We start from the raw sequence: 13,417 nt of genomic DNA, 5'->3' as shown, positions 1-13,417 counted from the left end.
ACCAACGCTGAGCTGTCTTCAGCGGCTGAATGCAGGCTGTGAAGTTAGACGGGTTGTTTATCTGCTATATTTCCTCCCCGAATAAAAGTTTATGAAAACATTTCGACCCACGTTTGATTAACGCTGGTTCTGCCTGTCATCATCTGCAGACTCCATGTAGCTGAGCAAATCGGTTTTACTTCATCTTGTTCTAATCACATTTAATTGTGTGGATACTGTTAATATTTAAGTGAATTAAATATAAAACAAACAAACTCATAAATAATACATGCAGTTAATAAATACAAGTCCTTTGTATGTTGCAATCCCGATTACTACATTTTAAATGAAGCGTTTAATGAAAACCGATTGCTTCTTATTTGGAGTTGCACTCATGAGGGAGCCTATTTATGTTTATTTCTGCTTCAGTCTCGCCATATTTCACATTCTGGATCCTTAGGATTTTTGTTGGGAAATGCAGAAATAATGAGGGCTAATTTTTATTTATGCTCCTCCTGCAGTAGAGCATACTTTCTGCACTTCAAAGCTCAAATCTTTGGTTACACTTGCAATAAATGCAAAGGCAGGAAAGGTTAGTGGTTTAGATTAACAATTTTATTCAATACGTTAATATTACTGCTATTACTGAGACACTCTTCTCTCTTTTCACTCTGACTCAAGTGGAAGTGCTTATTTAAACGGTCACATTTGGTTTTTAGAGCGATTACAGATAAATGTAATGTCTTGTTTATTGTAATTTGCCTCACTGTAACCTTTCCTCATTGTCACTGTAGCACAGAAGGATAATATGTGTCTGATCAAGATTTCAGTGACTGAATACAGATCAGCTGGCACCACTCTGCTTTTAGAACGATGTCCCCGTCTCTTGTGCTGATCAAGTTTTCCTCCAGTCTGTGTTATTTCTAGTGTACATAATTCCTGCCACCTCCTTTCCGCCCACTGGCTTTCAAAAGCCACCAACAGAAGCCGACTTAAAGGCTTTATCGAGATGGAAATGTCGAGAAAACATATCCATCAGCAGAGAGTAGGCAGTGAGGTCCTTAACTTTGCTGCCTCAGCTGTTATCTGCTCAGATTATTGTTGTTCACCCAGGAGTCCCACAAGCCCGCTTTTGTTCTGCACATACCTCTGTGGTTGTGTGCGTGCCTTTTTTGTTTTGTTTTTTTCTTCATGAGAAAGGGGCATAGAGAAAGAGTCTTCATGTATAAGTAGACACTGAGCCAGCATGTTGGAGGAACAACCAACGCTGGCTCCAGTTATAAATCTTAGTGGCTGCAGGACGAAATCAGCATTCACAATAAATCAGCATTCACAACTCTCACACTTCTATATGCAATTAAAGCGGCAGACAGGAACACATCTGTTGGCACACCTGGTGAATTCATAAACTCGTGTGTTGTTGCAGTATTAACTATTTTAAACAGGGATCCAGCCTTTCCAGCAACATTTACTTATTGATGGAAAACAATGTCACATTAAGAAATAATTGCTTTTAGCAATATAACCCGTCCCACAACATGAAACCCTAAAAATCCCTTTTATATGTAACCACAATGTTGTTTTAATTCATACCTTCCTTTTTAAAATTGATCAGCATTTCAAGGAACTTCTAAGTAATCAGCAATGAGCGATATGGGATATAAATGTGACGTGGCACAGAGGCCCACTTCTTTTAGTCACTGCCCTCCTGCCTTGACAACACCCTCAGTTTCTCTTGCCATTACACACCCTGGGGAAGTTGGTAAAGGAGGCAAAGTCAGACTCCAAAGCTTGTGGTGCAAAAAGTATAGCAGAGTGGTATCTTGAGCTCTTTAAGTCTCATTTACATCATTTTACCATCATTCCCAACCAGTTCTTTGGGAGACATGCTAGGAAAAAGCCTTTTCTGTTGTAAACTTGTGGCTTTGCTGCTATACTAGAACTTAACTGGAACCTTTCAATCAGAGGTGAATCATATTAGGTCTTTTGGGAACAAACAGTCCAAATTAATCTGGATAAAACAAAAGTTGGATTCATAAAAAAAAAAAAAAAAAAACTCATGCTAACTGAAAATCACGGTGGATGATCTGTAATGCTGGGGGCCAGTTTCTCTTCCAAAGGCTCAGGGAACCTTGTAGTGCATGAGATAAGGAGCAAATTAACACCAAAATGGTTCACAATTATCCCAATGACAATCTTAGTCCCCAGACTTAAATACTGTAGAAAACACGTGGGGGGGGGGGGGGGGGGGAATGAAATGAAGACTAAATTATTTTTGTACCCAGTATTGCAGTTTGGTGATTGCATCTAAAATTATTTTGTTAAAAGAAATTATTCTTTACAGTTCTTTCAACATTTTTCAATTTTAGACTATGCTGCTGCAGAGAATCCTGAAATTATTTTAAAGCTCTTTACTCATCTCTAACTGGTGTGTCGATGAATTAGTTTGCTTCTGTATGTTAAAATGTCAAGGACAAGCTGCTCTGCTGAAAGGTCCGACTCAGGCTCTTCCCCTTGTCTTTGTAGGACAATAAATCACCAACCTACTATGAAAATGACCTCTGACCTGTGTTTATTTTGTCTCGATTGTTGCAGATGAGAAAGAGGAGGGCATCCTCGGCAGCATCCTCCTGCCCAGCTTTCAAATATCCCCGTTGTCTGTGGACGACCACATTAATAGAAAATTTGCCTTCAAGGTTTGTCCATGTTTTCATTGTTGTCGAGTTGGATTTAAGGGTTTTATAGGTAATGTCCTTGAGCAGAAATAATGAAAAAAGCTTTAAAGTAATGCCAAAGGAGCTGAGTGTGCATGTTTTCCACACGGACAACATTTGCCACAGATTTTTTTTTTTTTTATAGAGAATGTTAAAACTGTTTTATCTGACATTTTCTAGTAATATAAATCCTTCAGTTAGGAAAGCATTCAGTTATTTTATAATAGATTTTGAACTGATTAAAGGAGGAATAGTTTTTCATGTTCAATATATCATATGACTCAGCCCTGGGATTGGTTCAGTTTCATAATATTCTCTGAAAGTTGTTTGCAAAGGATGTATTTTCTAAAAAGAAAAAAAATGTAGTGATGTGTATATAGTAGTGGTACATTCCTCATAAACCCTTAGAGACAACTAAGTTGCCATGGCCAAAAACAGCTGAACACAGACGCTCAGGAGTCTGCTGAAGGTTTCTCTAACCACAGCGTGTGTTTCTATTCCAACTTCTACTCCGGCTGAAACAGAGAGATTTTCAGGAAGAAGGAAGACCAAAGCACCCAGGGCCCAACCTCCTCGATGCGGGATTGAGATGATTTGTTGATTACACTCTCTTGTTCTTAGTTCCCTGTCGGTTGTGGCTGAAATCGAAAGACTCCTCGTCGACCGTGTCATTTTTAAAGACTATTTGGAGCGTAATAGTGGGACAACAATGCTTTTCTTGTTTCTGAAACAATGGTAAACAGGATATTGAGGTTGTTGAGTAAATATTCTTTGTCTCTGTTTTGGATTCTCACAATATCTTGGTTTGTTGACTGCGAGGGAACAGAAGAACAACATGCTATCTGCACAATGCGCTGCATGGTGAGTCCTACAGTATTGTACCGGGCAGATTTACTGCCCTAATCTGGTGGTATGCGTGAAACCGTAGGGACTCAAGGATTTGATTTATCTGCATGGCACAGATGGTCACAGTCAATAGAGTTTAACAAACCATCTTTGCTTAATATATCGCTTATTTAAGAAAACATGCATGGCAGTTGCAGTCGCTATTAGCTCATTACTAAGCAGATCGTCTGCAGACAAAGGCAGTAAGGCTAAACTGCTTGTTTCTTGTCCTGTCTATGTTTCAGGTAATAGTCCTGTCCTTCCTCCTCTCAGGCAGCACATCCCAACATGCGGACGTACTACTTTTGCACCGACACTGGAAAAGAGATGGAATCGTGGATGAAAGTAATGGCTGATGCTGCAAATGTGCATTCATCAGAGCCAACCAAAAGGTTTGCAAGAGCTTCATTAATGGGCCTTTCTCTGCAGTTTGGAACGGAGAGAAGAAAAGAGTTATTTGAAAAGGCATTTAAGGAGACATTTTAATACATCCCGTAATGACTCCTCTTTCCTTGGTTTGTTTCTCCACCCTGATCTTTTTTCCTCTTTTCTGCATTTACGCTGGAAGAGAGCACTTTTAAGCCCTGTTTAATCCTGTTAAGGTCTTTGGCAGCAGCACGACGCCCACTTTTGACATTTCTAGTCCCTTGGCTTGTTTCAGGAGCTGCCACTCTTTCATGTTTTTCAGCTGGTTCTGGTGTCGTAGGTCATTACAAAACAACAAAGAGGACAGAGACGTGTGGGCCTGTTGGTTCTTGGGCTGTTGGTGCTTGTTGCAGACGGCTGAGGGGCCGTGTGGTTGGGTGATCATTTACTTACTTGGGAAGATTTTCTTTAAATTTTTAATCAGTGTCTGCGCGATAGGGACCCACAAAAATGTCTGTATATTTTTAGGCTGAATGCCAGTATATGATATTTATCTTTAGGTGTTTTTCTTTTCATAAAGTAATTATAAAAAGGCATCTCTGAATCAGAGCTTTATCCCAAATATCTCCAATCATCTTTTACACAAACAGCTGTAGATGATTATGAGAAACAGCTGAAAAATAACCTACTGGAATACATAAAATGCTAATTATAACGCAACATAGTCCACCTCGCTATAAACGATAAAGTCTAATCCTGTATCTCTTTTTAAAATCTTCATATATAGCCCAGACCTAATGTCTAATTATGCTGAATTTAATGATACTGCTATTTCAACATGCTGGATACAGTGTGCTTGGAAAAGCATTTATACACAAAAACTAGACCCCTCCATGTCACACTCAACTCAATGTGGGTTGAATAATCCTTGGTATGACATCAAGTTTGATGTGTGCATATTATACGATCACCGTTTACTTCTAAATCGCTGATGTTGTAAGACTATAAGCAACCTGATCAGCGTCTGGCATCCGTCTACAGCACCGGATTTAATATAAACAAAATCAGCTGTTTGGCCGTGTGCTCTACTCTTCAATCCCAAATCCATCCAAAAGAAAACCACTATCAAATAAGTAGAAATAAAACTTTATATGTTATAAATTAGCTCTTTAGATGAATCTTAATCAAATGTCAATTTCCTTTCATAAATAATAAAAACATAAGTTCGACACAGTGGCTCAGGCCGTCCTTGAACCTGTTCACGCGACGGGAAACTGCAGATTTAGAACCATGACCAAAGATTTCTCCGCGACTTTTCCACAGTCCTCGTCTTTCATCTGCAACGGGCCAAGCTGTACAGCTATTGGGTTACAGGTTGGGTCGGGGTTGGGGGGGGGGGGGGGGGGGGGGTGGAGCACGCTCTGTAAAGAACGCTGCACATGAATACATCATCCCCAGGTTGATTGAACAAGGATTGAACAGATAGCTATTTTTCTTGTCTTTGACTACAATTTGATACTTTTTATTTATTTATCTTAAAGAATCCCAAGAGAAAATGTCGGGTTTGATGACAAAATGTGACAACGATTTAAGGGTATAAATAGGTTAAGGTGCTGCATGGTCATGCATATAACAGTGTTTTATTAGGCAAGTGAAAACATTTTGTTTTAACGTGAACTCCCCACTGCTGTATGTGTCTGTAGTTTATGCAGGACAAGTGGAATAAATCCAGACACATGAGGTCCAGCTTTTCTTCCGAGTGGTTAACTGAGTCACAGGAAGCTGGAGAAGACATTATGTGACTAGTGTTACTATTTAAAAATGTCTGAGTGGAAACTCTGAAAGAGCGTCTTTTCTTCTGCTCTGGTATTGGTGAGCTACTGAGCCGTGACGCTCAAACAAACGGGCGAAACTTTGAAGTCCTGACCTTGGCCATGTCTTAGGCCGGGCAGCCCATTACCTTTGAATGCATGTCTGGGGAGCATAGAGAGGTAAATATCGTTCTGGAAGAGAGGAAGATGGGCGGGACAGCGGGTTAAGGGGTCTGGGCGTCAGCAGAGGCAGAGCTTTGCTGGAGATATCTGATCTCCTTTTGAACGCCTGGCTCTCTGGCAGCTGCAAGAATCGTTATTCACTCTACTCGGTTATAGTTTTGGCTTTGATTGAAGTCGGTTCTGTTATAGTAATTAGCAGAGGAAGAGCATTTTGTATGTTTTGGTCCAAACTCGTTGTTGTCTCAGAGAAATATTGAGTGCTGACCATCTTCTCTTCTAGATTTGTCTTTCCATATCCGAGTTCAGGATTCTTTTTTGCTTCCAGGTCAAAAGGTCTGCAAGAGTTTTCCATTTATTATTTAAAAGCCTTCTTCATGTCTTTCTTTTTAGGCTGGAGAAGCTAAATGTGGAAGAGTGTGGTCCAAAAGAAATCAGCCAGGTTTCTAACCACAAGCCGCCGCTCACACAGCCTGAAATCCAGAACAACGAACGTAACCTTCAAGTGGACCACGAGCGCAGCACAGCGCTGACCCCCAGCGCCGAGGGAGACGAACAGAAGCAGCGTGACGCCGAGCGCTACGGTTTCCAGAAGGCCGGGGCAGAGCGCGAACGTCCCCTCACGAAGATCAACAGTATTAAACTACAGCCGGCCCAGGCAGCAACCATTAAAGCTAACGTGACCTCGCCCCAGACCCCTAATGAGACCGAGAGGACGCTCCACAGCCCCCAGGTGAATGGATCAGGGGAGCCGTATAAGGCCAACGGCACCGGGGTCCCTGTGCAGCAGAGTCCCATCAGTGAGCCCGACCGCAACCTGAGTAGGACCAGCTCCATGCAGCAGCTGGAGCAGTGGGTCCGCACCCAGAGAGGACGAGGTCAGGATGACGATGCCAGGAGGTAGGCTCATTCAGAGGATATTTTGAAATGTTATACGCTGACATTTACATTTACTCTGGCGTTGAGTCTGCTGCGCTGGCAACCAGGGCAATCTTCTCCTCGTTTTGCAGCTGTTTCGCTCCCGTTCATTTGTTTGATTTGTCTGCACTGGATGAATGAAGCGGATTGCACTAAATACATACATACCTTTCCCACCCACTTTTTGCATCAGGTTTGCTGTTGTACTGTCCTAAATATATAAGTAAACATACAGTAGGTGTGTTTTCTCCTAAATGCATGTATAATGCCTGCTTTAAACGTGAACACACTGCCTCAGTGCAGAAAGTAGCTACTTTTAGTAGCATAGCTGGCTTGCTTGATGGTTCACAATTAGAAACTTGGGCAAAAGCAGGTTTGCACACATGCAGCACCAGCAAATCCCTCTGTGAGTCTACCCCTTGGTTTAATCAACATGTTTCTCCATTAGGATGTGAACGCTCAAATTAAGCTTTATATTGAGCTTGGGATTTTTGAATTGGTTTCTAATTCTTTCAGCCCTGTGGTTTCAATAATGAGGATATTTATTGTCATGCATTCAGTAAAAACCCTTTGACGCTATACACTGGAGTCCATCGGTTATTATCTGTGAGAATAAACAGTCGCTGACCTGCTGCTGGTTCAGCTGGGTGACTCTCAGCTTTAATGAGTTAGAAATAAACTTCCTCTGTCCATTTATCGAGCAAACTGGCCGTCGATCTGTCTGTCACTATCTGTGCTGTTTATCCTCACCGCGCTTCTGCTCCAATTGACACTGCAGTACGTCCTTAACCTCTCTCCCCTCTGAAATGTGTTGTAAGAAGTGGATTGCCCACATTTAACTTGTGTACAGAAGAAAAAGCTTCAGAAAGATTATATATAGGTAAAAATGCTTATTCTAGCATTATGTAGGAATATTTATTTATTATGTTTTTTTTTTATAATCAGGTCAATCTTTCCCTTGATTCACCTCTATTTGACCTGACACTGTCAGATATCCCTTGTGATTTCTATGGACATTGTACCCACCAAATGTGTGTACTATTTTTTTTTTTTTAGATTCTTTTTTTAAACAAGCAGCAAAAGGCCTTGAGCTTTATTTACTTTCTGTGTCCCCGTGATAAGCATGAACTGTACATGTCCAGAACTCCCTCTGCTCGTCTCTTTCAGCACAGTTTGTCTCCCCCCACACTGATGGTTAGTTTACAGGCCGTCACGTGCCGTTTTAAATGCTGCACTTCTGGCTTTTACAGACCAGCGAGCACTTTAGCCTGGATCTGTCAGGGAGCCTTTATGCTCGCTCTCTCACTGCGACATTGAACCCAATCAGGAAGTTGGGCTTTTTTAAGACGCGTTTTCACCATGAATGTTTAATTTGTCTGAATATAGTTCTTGCTTTGATCTGTTCCCTTAACAGTCATACAAACACAAGAACTGTTTAATGGTTACTAGAGGTGGGTGGTAATGAGATACATTTTGCTCTGTTCCATTTATCTGAGAAAAAAAACTTCTACTAGGAAGAGTTCTACTGCTCCATGCTGTTAACTTTTACTTGAGTATATTGTTTTGAAGTATTTGGAAATTAGGTTAAATGTTTCCTTCATCTGTTGTTTTTTAGCAACATGGTTTATTTTTACTAACCCTTTTTTTTTTATTGTGAACACTACAATATCGGTTCTTTAGTTTTGGAGAACTACCCTAAATAGTTTGTTTTACTCTTGAGGTTTTGTTTTTGTTTAGTTTTTTTTTTTTTACTTGTACTGGAGAAATTATTTTGAAGTCACTCAAAGACATTCTTCACTCCCATTTCCCCTTTATGTGCTACTTTGTGTTGAGCTGTCACATCAACCACATCAGTGTGTATCTGAAGCAATTTGGAGAAGTTTAAGGGGTAAGAATAGTTTTGCACGGCACAAAAGTATTTATCAGCAGTGAAAAACTATTCTCACCCCTTAAACTCTTCCAAGTTGTTTCAACCACAAACCTCAGTGTATTTTCGTAGAGGTTGATGTGATACTACAACACAGAGTAGCACATAACTATGAAGGGAAATTCTAAATGTCTAAAATAAATGTCTCTACAAATAGTCCCATTTATAAAGCATCTCATCAGCAAACATTGGGCAGGTTGGTAGATTGGCTGAAAAAGTTGTCAATACGTTTCACTATATATACAGAATAATGTGGCTGTAAGCAAATATACGCTGATTCCTTTAAAATCATACATTGCTTCCATGTGTAATCTGTAATCAAACACTTATTTTTCTTTGTCTCTCACATAAAATCCCAGTGAAATAAATTGTATGTTTAGGATGTATAAACACTTGTACCAACCATATTAAAAAGGTTTTACAAATTTACAACCCAAGGCAAGTTGTATAGCTTTTTATTTGTTTATTTAAAAGCAGAAAATCAAGCTTCTGTTAGGCTGGCTAATACGATCTGACACAGGTTTGTGAAAGTGGTTGAATATATTTATTTAACATTGTCTTTCTTTGTGTCATGTGATGGAACAGATTTCTTCCCCCCCTTATAGCCATAATCTTTTTCTTTCTTTCTCCCTAGCATCACCTCATACCAGACTCTGCCTAGAAACATGCCAAGCCATCGGGTCCCCTACATGCCTCATTATGGAGAAAACTATCGCAGTATGCCCAGAAATAGCATGGCCCAGCGGGACAGCATCTGCAGCATGTCGCCGTCGCTTTACGACCAAGCCCTGGGCCCCTCGGCCGTCGAGAAGCGACGCTCCATGCGAGACGACACCATGTGGCAGCTGTACGAGTGGCAGCAAAGACAGGCCTACAGCAGGCAGTCGGGCCTCTACAACAACATGGCCAGCCCCAAAACCATGATAAACTTGTCCGAGCACGCCGCGCTGAGCCATTCCATCCCCCCTTCACCTTCGCACGGCTCCCTGTCCATGTACGGCGCCTACTCTCCCATGAGAACGTACAACATGGCCAATGCTCGTTCAGAGGTCGCCTCTCCAGTCTACAGAAGAGACTTGAGCATCGACAGGCGGCAAAGACCTCAAGTCAACAAGGTCTCTCAAACGCTATCTCCCATCTCTGAACATCATACCTAGCTGTGGTTTTAGTTTTAGTTCTTAAAAATCTCACACGACTGAAAGTAAATGTTCTACAGAAACGTCATGTGCATAGAAATAGTATTCCTTGTGAAATTCATTGACAAGGTTAGCTTAGATATTTGTATATAACAATTTTAGAAAAACATGTTATAATGGCAAAAATTATACCTTCTAATGTTGTTTTCTAATGGATCCATATTCTTAAAAACTGAATGGAGAGGCACCGATCGCAGACCTGCAGCCGATTCCCAGCTTTGTTTTAAAGCCTTGGTCTGCTGCAAACCAGTTTTAGCTGATTCCAAATTCCCAGTTTGAATTTATTTATTTAAAACAAAGTACAACACACATTAAATAACAAAAAAAACAAGATCAGTGTAAAAACACCAGAGCAGGCTAACAGGCTATTCTTCATCACTAGACCCTGTGTCTGATTGGGGAAAAAAATCCAGCATATAATGTAAAAGATTATAACAATGCAATAAAAAATACAGGTTTAAAAACAGTGTGACTGAACATACACAACAAATATTTGGTTCATCAAATTTAAAGACAAAAATCTTCTGATATAGTTCTATTCTGATTTTTTTTTTTTTTTACGTTATAAGCTCTCGTTTATAACTACAATTACTAGGATTTAAAATGTTTTTCATAGCCTTCCTGCCTTAAACACCAATTAATTATTTTTTTAAGGAGCAAAGGTGACTTCGCATTATGCCATTTGCACTGTTGGCATTAGTAGCTAAACAGGAACCTCAGTGTATTTAAAAAAAAAAAAAAAAGTGGAAAACTAAAACATGTTCCATAATTCCAAATGAAATAAAAAAAAAAAAAAGACACTTTGCTGAAGTTGTCTACAGGTCACTTCTGTCTTTTTGCCATTTTGGAAAAATGACCCGAGGTTAAGCTTGAATCTGTGTCCTGTGGCAGACGACTCCCTTTTCCTCTCAGTAGCATCAGGAGCAGAAGGGAAACCACGACCAGCCACCTACTGAAGACAAGGTCTCGCTTTTTTCAGCCTGGATAAACAGCCGACGTGTCTTTGTATAAAATACATTTTCCTTTGAAGAACAGTAGCTTCTTCCTCAGACTTTTTCCTACCAGTCGCTCAACAGCAAGAGCTGGTTGCTGGGTGCATCTCTGGTCATTATTCTGTCTCAGACAGAAAAACACTAATGTCTGATCCTTCTCTCTGTCTTCTGCAGTACGCCTACCCACCTGACAGGAGATCCTTGCCTGCAGGGATCCCGGTCCAGACTATCACTGCCCAGTCTCTTCAAAGCAAAACTGTAAGCCTTCATCATCTGTGTTGTCTCTTTCTTGTGTCGGTCTGTGAATGTTTATATGTCTGGGCAGCTTTGTTGAAATACTTTAAACTAAGGTTTCACAGTTTGGGTTTAACCTGATAAAACGGCTATTTCTGTCATTTAGCCTCTGCTGTCCCTCTCCCCGTTTGACTTTTAGAGGCAGCTTTAGGAAGAACTCAGTTATGTGCTCCAAGTTGAAGGATTTACGGTCCGTCCTCTTCAGGAGCTCCTAAGGCTCGCCTCACATCAGAGGAGACGTTAAAACCCTGCCACTCAGAACTCTCTAAGCCAGATCAGGCGTTTATGTCAAAGCTGCACACAATGCTATGTTTTGATAGAGCTGGTAAAGTGTGACCTGGATTCTGCAGCAAATGCTTACTCTTCTGTTTTTAGCAGATGCAAAGAGCTTGCGTTCTTCCACTTGTAATGGCATGTTGGATAATCTCGTGGTCCTAAAGTGCATGAAAAGCCAACACCAGGACACGCACACCTCTCTGGATCCAAATTCCTCTAAATCTCCTGTCCTGGTGTACTCTTTCCTTTTCCTCTCCCACTCCCTTACGGTGTGTCCCTGTTTCATTGTGGCTGTGTGTCCCCCCCCCCCCTCCCTCCCCCGCCCCTCCTTGCAGCCTGAGGAACTGACTTTGCTGCTGATAAAGCTGCGGCGGCAGCAAGCAGAGCTAAACAGTATCCGGGACCACACTGTAGCACAGCTTATGCAACTAAACATGGATCACAACAACCCAAAGGTCAGGCCCCAGAGACATCTCTGCTGGCGTCCATGTTGGTGTGTGGTGTATGTGCCATCTCCACCCACTTCCATAATCCATCTCAGTCCAGAAGATTTGTTGGTCTTCATGCATGGCTGAGTTAGAACCAACACACCACAGGCTAGGGAAATGTCTGTTTGTTGTGCTTGGTAATCGTCTTTAAATAATAGGATGTCTTTAGCTGAATGTTGAATCATTTCACATCTGGCTTAACTTCATTTTTTCCGGTCCTCTGGAGCATTTTAGCCAAGCAAGCAGTCGATTCGATTGTCATTTTGTTCTTCCAAAAGAGCGCAGGCAGATTTTAGATGGGGATGAACGTCAAAGCCATTGGCAAGCTCTGATTGAATAAAGAGGTTAAGGCTGGTGACATAACTGTAAATTCACCACATTTGTGCTTCAAGTTGCCAAACTACAGATTTGATCGTTAATAATAGAGGTCAGCTAGTGCCTAGGTGGAGAATTGATGCATCCTTAGCAAGTTTATTTTTAGGCCTGTTTTCTGATCACCAATTTTTTCATCATGCTGCCCTGCCCTTATTATGTTTCTTAAAAACAACCCAAAATTACAAAGCTCTCACTCGCTGCATCACTGGTAACCTACATAAATCCACCAGGGTTAGCAGACATGTTATTTATTATTCATACAGATGAAAACAGCTAAAAAGAATAAGCGTACATCACTTTTACTCCTTTAAAAGACTGACTAACTCTTCATTTTTTATTTTGCATAGATGATAATGTGACATGCACCATATCAAAAGATTTTCATTTTTTTTTTGTCTCCAAGACATTTTCTGTAACACATTTCATATAAAGACCAGCCATGTCCAGCTTAATATAGGACTGGAAAGCTCTCTGATCTGTTATTTGTTAGCTGTTAAAATCATTCATTTAGTGCAATAAATGAGCGCTAAAAGGAGTTTGTGCTATTGATTATTAATTATTCATATTAGGGCCAGAGATGTTATCATACTGTGACAGAGAGAGCAGCTGTTAAACATCTTTACAGATAAACAGCATTGATATTTCAAGACAAAAACAATGTAAATTTTACATTTACATTACAAACATTTAAAACTGTATTAATCTTCTTATATTGATTGATCTTTGCTTATTACTAACTGTAGTTAGTAATAAAGGTCTGAGATTCCTAACCCAGCATGGTCCATAACAGGCATAATGGGATTCTCAAAGGCAAAGCATTTTGCTATAATATAATACAATAAACTTTGCCTCATGCCTGAAAAATTCTGTTTACTTTTTCAGAGCTACTTGGAGCTTCCCTGCATCTGCTGACTTCATTTAAAAACTTTTCACTGGCATTAAGTATAGCCAAGTCTTTTTTTTTTTTATTCAGTAGTAGCTTCCGCCCTGAAGAGTGTTGATGACAGAGTGACCTG

General features: G+C 40.5%; 1 protein-coding gene across 23 annotated transcripts in view; it reads left to right on the top strand.

Annotated features, from left to right (window-relative positions):
- Positions 1–13,417, top strand: part of LOC105938538 (pleckstrin homology domain-containing family A member 5) — a 110,691-nt gene that overhangs the window by 76,359 nt on the left and 20,915 nt on the right. For 12 of the 23 annotated variants that reach the window (XM_036147973.1, XM_036148027.1, XM_012880320.3 and 9 more), the window contains 6 exons: positions 2,575–2,675; positions 3,852–3,970; positions 6,329–6,835; positions 9,415–9,895; positions 11,143–11,226; positions 11,874–11,993. In XM_036147973.1, the coding sequence (XP_036003866.1) occupies positions 2,575–2,675; positions 3,852–3,970; positions 6,329–6,835; positions 9,415–9,895; positions 11,143–11,226; positions 11,874–11,993 (1,412 nt within the window). The other 11 variants (XM_036147976.1, XM_036147971.1, XM_036147980.1 and 8 more) reach the window with 5 other exon arrangements.

This window comes from Fundulus heteroclitus, chromosome 2 (genome assembly GCF_011125445.2).
Source record: "Fundulus heteroclitus isolate FHET01 chromosome 2, MU-UCD_Fhet_4.1, whole genome shotgun sequence".
In the NCBI taxonomy this organism is placed as follows: Eukaryota; Metazoa; Chordata; class Actinopteri; order Cyprinodontiformes; family Fundulidae; genus Fundulus; species Fundulus heteroclitus.
Note: the sequence above shows the minus strand (reverse complement) of the source record. Positions and strands in the feature narration are given on the sequence as shown.